The sequence below is a fragment of the Palaemon carinicauda genome, chromosome 1, assembly GCF_036898095.1.
Source record: "Palaemon carinicauda isolate YSFRI2023 chromosome 1, ASM3689809v2, whole genome shotgun sequence".
In the NCBI taxonomy this organism is placed as follows: domain Eukaryota; kingdom Metazoa; phylum Arthropoda; class Malacostraca; order Decapoda; family Palaemonidae; genus Palaemon; species Palaemon carinicauda.
In genome coordinates this window covers 58,325,352-58,334,937 of record NC_090725.1, presented here as the reverse complement: position 1 = coordinate 58,334,937, position 9,586 = coordinate 58,325,352, and the positions used below count along the sequence as shown (strand labels likewise).

At 33.9% G+C, this 9,586-nt stretch overlaps 1 protein-coding gene across 1 annotated transcript; it reads right to left on the bottom strand.

Moving 5' to 3' along the window:
* Positions 1-6,678: 6,678 nt before the first annotated feature.
* Positions 6,679-9,261, bottom strand: Ppa (Partner of paired). The gene has a single exon (XM_068381441.1). The coding sequence runs from the start codon at positions 9,259-9,261 to the stop codon at positions 8,038-8,040; it is 1,224 nt and encodes a 407-aa protein (XP_068237542.1). The 3' UTR covers positions 6,679-8,037.
* Between the last annotated feature and the right edge of the window lie 325 nt (positions 9,262-9,586).

Genomic DNA, 9,586 nt, shown 5'->3' with positions numbered 1-9,586 from the left:
TTCCTTTCTTAAACTGCTATACATTATATTGATATTAATCAAATCCCCGAGTTCATAAATACATCTATAATAACTTCATGAAAATACTATGCAACTTCAATTTAAGTGAACTTATTATGAACTTCGACCATGATTTTTTTTTTTTTTTTAACGGGGACTTCGTTAATTAATGTCATGGAAGATGTTTTTCAACCTCCTTACAATAGAAAATTCAACCACAAATAGGTTTTCTATAGAAGTAATTTTACTTCGGAGATAACATTCCCGAAACAGAATAAATTCGATATAAAAATCGAAGCGATTTTTAATAATTGAAAATAAGAAAGTCTCTTATGCTAACAACAAGGTTATATATATATATATATATATATATATATATATATATATATATATATATATATATATGTGTGTGTGTGTGTGTGTGTGTACACACGTATATATATGTATATATATATATATATATATATATATATATATATATATATATATATATATATATACACATGTGTACACACACACACATAATATATATATATATATATATATATATATATATATATATATATATATATATACATATATATATATATATCTGTCACAAGCTCATGATGAATTTTCATTGAATAGTCTTAACGTTGATGCTAAGTGACTGCCAAGATATATACTTCTTGATACGATTTTACTTCGGTTGAAAGAGAACCTGAACTCCCAACGCCTTCTGGAACCTTTTTGCTTGGTCAGGCGAATTCTACCATCTGCCCTTAGAATCGACAACTGCTTCTAAAAACGATTCGTGACGGATTCGAGTTGATCTGAGAATTTGACCCTATATAATTGAAGTATGCTGGTACTTTCGTCTTTCCCTTACAAAACACCCTTTTCTGAACTATACTTTGGGAGTAATCTCCCTATTCCGGGAGACGAGAAATCGTTATCTTTAATCATATAAGTAATTTTCATTTTTTATCCTATAGGAAAGATGTGTGAAACAAGCATGATGACAGTTAGCTATACAAATAATCATGGTAGGGTTAAACCATCATATCAACTGCATTTCTCAAGTTTAGTTTTTAAAAACAACTGTCTGTTCAAATATCAGATGAGAGTATTTACTTTATGCGAAATAGTATACCAGGCAAAGAACTCATGTATATAACTTTCCTCAATCAAATGGATTAAAAATACGTCTCCAATGTGTCATTTAATGGTAAAATGAGACCGTCTTCTGAAAGTCTTTATCATATACTGTACATATACATATATATATATATATTGCTCTGCGTGTGCGTATGAAAAAGTACCACAGGGAAATGGAAATAGAAAATGTAAGTTTCACGAAATTAGTCAGAACTTGATCTTGTATTTTCTATTCTAATTTCACTTGTGATTCTTTTGCATTTGAGCATGAGGTTTCCTTGTGATTTTTACGCATGTATGTATATATATATATATATATATATATATATATATATAAATATATATATATATGAGCCATTGTGCAAAGAGAAGACATTTAGTTTGTCTTCCGTCTCACACATGATAATTTCCATCTTGCAGCTCTTATATTACAAGTAATATTGAATAATGAATGAATTCACTTTACTTTCGAAGTAACAACTTAAATAAGATAAATATGACGAGTACATCTACCATGGCAAGGATTAAATCTTGTGCTTTTTGTTGAGCCTGATACATGTGTAATAGACTTGATATACACACACATGTATATATATGTATATCTATGTATATATATGCATATCTATCTATCTATCTATACATATACATATATATATATATATATATATATATATATATATATATATATATATATATATATATATATATATATATATATGTAGAGACAAATTCACATTATTCATTGAAATTCATAGAAAGCATGCGTTGTAAACTAACTCTCACATTTTAGTTTAGGAACAACAATGGAGATTGAACAGGTTTGTTTTGGCCGACACAACTACAGGTAATAAGCGCTGATAAAACTAAGCTAGTATTTACAGAACTCTTATCTATAATTATGAATGCATGTTTTAAATCATTCGAAGATAAGAGGCGGTTCAAAACATTGTCTATAGTTAAGGAAAACATATTCTTTCAAAATCATCTTCAAGAATCGCTCATTACCAGAGGCCCACACCATGTGCTTTTGGTAATGTGCGATTTTTTAACAATTTTGAAAGAATCTGTTTTCCGTGAACATAAACAATGTTTTGAAACGCCTATTATCTTTGAATGATTTAAGACATGCATTCATAATCATAAATCAAAGATTTCTGTAAATATATTAGTTTTGTTAGTGCTTTTTATTTCTTGTTGTCTGTAAAAGCAATGGCATATCTCTACCGTTAAAATCTAGGATTATAGGTGTAACCAAACAGTATAGGAAATCAGGTAAACAAAGACTCACCATGGAACTATACTCTTGTTTTAGGGTGGAAGGGATATCCAAATTTTGAAATCTTATCTCGACTCTCAACAGCATACTTAAAGCTCATGTAGGCTATGTGACTATGTTTATCACTATCAGCGGGGACAGTACCCATTTGTTCTTTCCCTTTTCAATTTAATAAAAGATAAATTCTTATAACACTGAACACTTTCAGTCCCAACATAAGAAGGCACATGATTTATGCAATTATGTTACTATTGAAAAAAGTTCTATTGCATTTACTCTATAGTTTCAAATAGACTGGAATGAATATATCACAGATAATCAAAACTTTTGTTTTTTACCGCATGCTCTTTATCTTCAAAGAAATTTTTGGGCTAACTTTAAATAAACTATATAAAAACAAAAGGATGAAGCTATTGAAATAAAAATCTTTTCTTCCATAAAATATTTATTGAGCATTTGTTCAAAATTTAAATACAAAAGTTGAATACATAAAATCTGTGAAATTCAACAATATTTTGAAGTTTCGTAGTTATATCACATTTCAATAGAGGGAGCCCCACTCATATAGTTCCGTATACACAATGGAAAATATGTTTACAGGACAACATTAATCCAGTATATTTAATGGTATACAACAGTTTACAGGACCTGGTTTTCTTTCCATGTTCACACCACTGTAGAAACCACAAGCAATTGCTGCTGTAGTCTGATCTCAAATGGCCCTAATGACACCAAGGAAAATATTTCAAAACATTTTTGACAAAACATTAATTGTTACAAATTAGATACATGAACACTTTTTAGTGTACTTATTAAAAAAAATGTAGAATCATTCTGATTTTAAAAGAATCCAATTATAATAACAACAATAATTAATAGTCTAAAGATAATGTCAAGAAATCAACAGCTTCAATGCTCTTAAGGATTTACTAGTGGCAAAAAACACGGTATCATGGAAAGAGAAGAAAAATATGAATCATCAGCGTGAGGTTGAGGGGGGTATGCTACCCTCATACCTTCAGGAATGCCCTTATTAGGAATGTATGACTTCAATATGAGTGAAAGGTATGATTACTGTTATGGACACAAAATGTCTGACGAAGTGTACCTGTACTATCTTTGTACAATGTGTAAATGTCTGGGGAGGGGGGGATTTTCTGTACATTAGGAAGTCCCTTTAAGTGTTAGTATATACATCTTTGTACAAAATTATACTTAGTTGACTGTTTTTTGGTGTGTCAGATGATGATGGTATTTGTTCGTTATTTCGCTTTGAAAGGCAGATCTTTCCAAAGCAATGCTATGTGTGGTATACGGACCTACTCAGTCTATTGGCTCGATTGGACGGATCTTGTATACATACGGTACATGATGAGTTTTGGAGGTTGCTTGCCTTCACACAGGAAAAAGTATGGACGTGACACAGATCAGAAATAAATTACAGAACACGTGAATCTTCACACACACCTGCATGTAGCTCCGTGTAACGAGGAAAAAACACACATGTATATATATGAACTCTCCAGAAACGAAACTCCATTTTTAGTAAACTCATCATTTTTATTTTTTTTTTCAAAGTGTTCTGGGTGAGAGTGGTTTTGATTCTATACTGGCACATTAGTGATGATGAATACGATGAATACATGAACAGTGATTATTAGTTATATGTTGGGAATGATGATGAATATTACATGCACACTTTTCCATCATTACTTTGAACATAAATCATAATAAAATTAATTTTTCATTCCTGACAAAAGAAGTTTAACAGATTGCATGAAGACATAAAAAAAATCCAAAGTGCATATAAAACAAAACCGATAATTTTGATCAAACTCACAAAAAAAATACTACAAAATATAGTATAAATAATCTCAACTCAGTAGCATTACAGATTCACACTTCTTTAAATAGGAGAAATATTTAATTTCTCCTAAGTATTGATAAGATCAGCTACTATTTAATAAAGGTAGGACAACGATGATCAGAGATATGTTGTCCAAACGAATGTATTTAACACACTGTGTATATATATATATATATATATATATATATATATATATATATATATATATATATACATATATATGAATGAAGTGGATCATAATTAATACTGGGGATGTAGAATCCAAATCAAAAGCTTGAGCATGTACCCGTATGGCAGGGAAAACACCAGCCAAGAGAAAAATATAAATGAAAATGACCTCTGATTTAATAAGTCCCCTAACAGATTTCAGACTTCCTAACACAAGAATCATGTTATGAATCCATGTTTATAAATACATAAAAGAAAACAACCAAAATCAGCTTACTGTAGAGCACACATACTCCTCATAAACATTAAATTTCAATTCAGTAAATACAAATACAATCAATACAGGTTAATGACCACCTTAAAGTTTCGTTCATCTTCACATAATGAAGTTAAAACTCATTATATAAGTTGGCTAATATAATTAAAAACAATCAATTACTTCTGGGAGGGTAATTAAACCTTTTGTATGAACTAATCATTAGAAACTATTAGTTTAAGGCAAACCTGATGACTTGGTTACCAAAATAGAAAAGTCTATCATGAGAAATTGCTAATTAATATATATTTAGGTTATTAGATAAAGGTTTGACAGAAAATGAGAAGTGATTTGTAATGAACCGCATATAACTTTTGAACATTCACACTTGTAAGTCTGTAAGCATATATATATATATATATATATATATATATATATATATATATATATATATATATATATATATATATATATACATGGAGTGATTAATAGCGAGTCTAAATTTTTGTTCATATATTACATAATGTTAAGTACATAAATAAATAATTCATGAAAGCTATGTAGCATGCTGTTTGTAGAGAGAGAGAGAGAGAGAGAGAGAGAGAGAGAGAGAGAGAGAGAGAGAGAGAGAGAGAGGGGGGACTATCAAAATCCAATTTTTTTTAACTTGAATAATGTAACAGTTGAAATTTTCTTATATGAGCTAACAAAATAATAAAAATCCAAACAAGTAAATTTCGAAAAAAAAGGCAACAGGAGAATCTGCGCCAAACTGGCTGCGCTTGTGGTGAGCAGGTGTTTACTAAAAAGAAAGAAAAATACTGAGCACCAGACAACACCTGCACTACCTACATAACACGTGTATCTATGGTTGAAAAATAGGCAGCATACTAATGATAAAATTGACAACGGGTCAAACCAGAGGATTATGCAACGAGATTCGGTAACCACAACATTTAAAAATCGATTACGGGTGAGAGCGCATGCGCAACATTTCATTCAGATACATAAGACATTTCATTTCCTTTCCTCTTTCCAAGTTATAAATGAAGAGATTAGACATTTAATTGTATTTTCTTTTTCAAGTTATAAATGAAGATATTAACATTTTGCTTTATGACGAACTATTTTCTGTATGTTTAGTTTGATAGGGATTAATTGCCTATAGTAAATAAATTAAAAAGGAGATAGAGTGGGTTCTACCAAGAAATATTTGGCTTTAGATTGGTCTTGGGAAAAAATAGTTTTAGGTTCGGTCCTACGAAGAAATAGCTTTACATTGGGTCCTACATAGAAAATGCTTCAGATTGGGACCTACATAGAAATGGCTTTAAGTTGGGTCCTACGAAGAAAATGCTTTAGATTGGGTTCTACAAAGAAATGGCTTTAGCTTGAATCCTACAAAGAAATGGCTTTAGATTGGGACCTAGAAATGACTTTAGCTTGAATCCTACAAAGAAATGGCTTTAGATTGGGACCTACAAAGAAATGGCTTTAGATTGGGTCCTACGATAAAATGGCTTATAATCAAACAAAAAATAATAAATACTGAACTGCGTACCATTCATAAGACTTTGTAACTTTGATTTTCTCGAAAACAACACAAGTCGTCCTATTTTTTCAGAAATGTTGACTTCGAAAAATAGAGAACGTGAATAATTACAAACAGGAAGTTCACGAAATAATAAGCTAAGGTAATTGAAGAGTAGTTTTATAATTAGATTTATTTAGTATGCTGACACCTTAACTGGAAATTAAATTTCTTTCTTTTTCTCCCATTGCGAAGAAAGGGTGTTGGGGAAGGTCTGGTGCTTAAACATTTTTGTCAAAAATAAAAACATTATATCATTATATATATACACATATATATATATATATATATATATATATATATATATATATATATATATATATATATATATATATATATATATATATATATATACATATATATATATATATATATAGGTCTAAACAATTTCCAGTACTTGCAACATCTTGCACGATTACAAGCATATGCATTGCACATTCTTCAGATAATTTCAATCTCAAAGCACATGACTTTAATGGTGGGTCCATAAAAAATTGGATGACAATAGTCCTAACTTCTCCCATTAGTTAGTTGCTGAAATGAGGTAGAAGATATAACTAATGCAGCAGGGAAAGATATTTAAATTTAGAAGATTCATAACTAGAAAAAAAATGGGTGTTTCATTACTAAAGATTCCTTAGTGAAGTATATTTTTTGTGTAATCTCTAGGTCATAATTAGTACCAACCTAGAAAGTTAGTCAAAAAGATTGATTTGAATTTTACTCTAAATAACTACTTTTCAATATTATAGGAATTTCTTTTTTTAAAACATGCAAGGAACTACAATCAACAGCGGAAATTAAAAAAAAAAAAAAGAAAAAAAAATCCCTCCATATTACCTTAAAAACCTTGAAATGGTCATACTTTCAGCTATTTTAATGATCTTTTGTCTATCAAAATGTTAGGGGACTTATCTCACATGTCCTATCAGTCTTATTACCTATATTTACATTTAAAAATAAGATAAAAATGATAACAATGACTTCTGCATTAGTACATACGCATTCACGCTTACTGTCACACATATCACATAAGTTATATCACGGAGCTACTTAGTAATATTTACATAAAATGGTCGATATTACGAAAAAAATGTCACTCAATTTTCTCAAAATGAAATTGAAGATTGACCAAACTACATTCCATTCTTGGCTTCCTCTAAAACAAGGAAAATCACTTAAAAGAGCTTCAATGATCTTTCATAAATCACTAAGCATGGCACAGCAGAGAAAATCTTGATATTAATCGAAACCTGGATAACTTTATTTTCCTGTTATCAACTGGGCAGAGGATAACCTTATCTTGGTCATTTTGGGAAATTCATTATTGCACGAAAAATGTTTTTTTTTTTTTAATGCTGCCATCCTAGGGTTACACAACACTTAAAACCATTTCATTATTAGCAGAACAATTCCTCCATGATGTTTTTCTTTGGAGGTTTTGAGTTGCAGCAAATTCTTAATATCTGAACTTATCCCAAACCATTCAAATTTTTCCTCGTAATTAACAACACAGCCATCGGTAAAGCCGCACCAGTCGCTTGCAAGCACTGGTGATTTCGGCAAATGTACACACACATCAAGGCAAAGTAAAAGACACCTCAAGGAAGTCATTAAAAAAAAATATCAAACATCTTGACGTCTTCTAACCGTTACCTTGACTGTCTGGTAGGACTGAACACCTGGTTTTCTCTGGTCGTGGATTTGCTAACAGGCGGTGTCCCTCCTATATAGGGCATGGGTCACCGCCTCTGCTTGTGCCACAACCCGAGGTTCAGAACGGACAAACGTGGAAGCTGCATAATTCTCTCCAGCCCCACCGTTGTGATACGATTGCAACCGTACAGGTCAATCGAATATAGATTGGTTAAGTGTTCCGAAATCAACTGGAGTCCCTTGTCCGTCACGCGCACGCACTGCCCGATGTTCAGGGTATCGAGTTCGTGTAGCGTTCTGGATATCCTGTGGATGCCGTCGTCACTGATCTGACAGGCAGAACACGAGAGTGACTTGAGGGTAAAAAGGCCTTGAGAGATATGCACCAGTGCCTGGTCGCCGATCTTGTCGCAGAAGGAGACGTCCAGAGAGGTAATCCTCGACCCGCCTTCGGCCAGGTAAGCGATGCCTATGTCCGAGATGTTGTCGCACGACCGCAGGTTAATCTCTCTCAGACTGGGCATCCTCGCCAGGTATTTCAGGCCAGAATCGGTGATGCTGGCGCAGAAGGATAGATTAATGCTCTTCAGGTTCGGTAGTCCATGAGCCACGTGTTTGAGAGCATCGTCGGACAACTTCTGGCAATCCTGAAGGCCAAGATGTTCCAGCGCCGTGGTGCCGTCCGCGGCCTCCTGATGCTGCCCCGCCAGGTAAGCGATGCCCTGATTGCTGACGAGGCAGCACGACCTCAGGTTCAACCTCCTCAACTTCTTGAGGCCCCACGCCACTAGGAGGAGGCCCGTGTTGGTGATGTAGGAGCATCCTCCCAACTCCAAGACCTGCAGGTTCCTGAGATGCTGAGCGATCTTGCCGAGGGACGAGTCCGATATCTGTTTGCACAGGGAAAGGTTGAGGTGCGTAAGCGAAGGGAATTCGCTGACGAAGGCGTGCGTCAGGCCGATGTCAGTGACGTTGTAACAGCCAGATAGGTTGAGGGACGTGAGGTTGGGAACACCGCTGATCACGTCCCTGAGGGAACGTCGAAGGGAGAGCACCTGCACCCGCCGGATACCTCGACGCACCAGCGATGGGAACAAAGACGGATTCGCCCTGCGCAGGTGGAGTTTTGCTTCAACTCCTCTCCAAACACTTTTGTGATAGGCAGCATCACGCCAGTTCGAACACACTTGGGCAATTCGCCCTTTGTCTTTCACGTCCAAGTAACTGAATATAAGCGCCAAGATTTCAGGGTATAAACACGAAATGTGTGTAGTCCGCGGACACAACGTGTCCACTCCACCGTCCTCCATCTTGACTGACTAGAAATCCTCTCCATAGCTGTTGCTTGGACCTCGCGAGTCACGTGACTAGTAAGCGAGTTTCCATTGGCCGCTCATTTCATGACGTAGAATGTAGGCTCTTCGCTATTGGCTGTTTATATAGTGACGTTCTGCGCGCGAGATTTGAACATTGGAAGGCAGCGTCGGCATGATATACTCGAGGAAGTTGTGAGTGAACCTGTATTCGTCCCATTGTCAGAATGTTTCGTTTCACCGCAAATCTCTTTACTCGCCTCAGTTTCACATTTTTAAAAGTTTATAGAAATAAACTCTAGGAATACATGCAGAGAAGAAT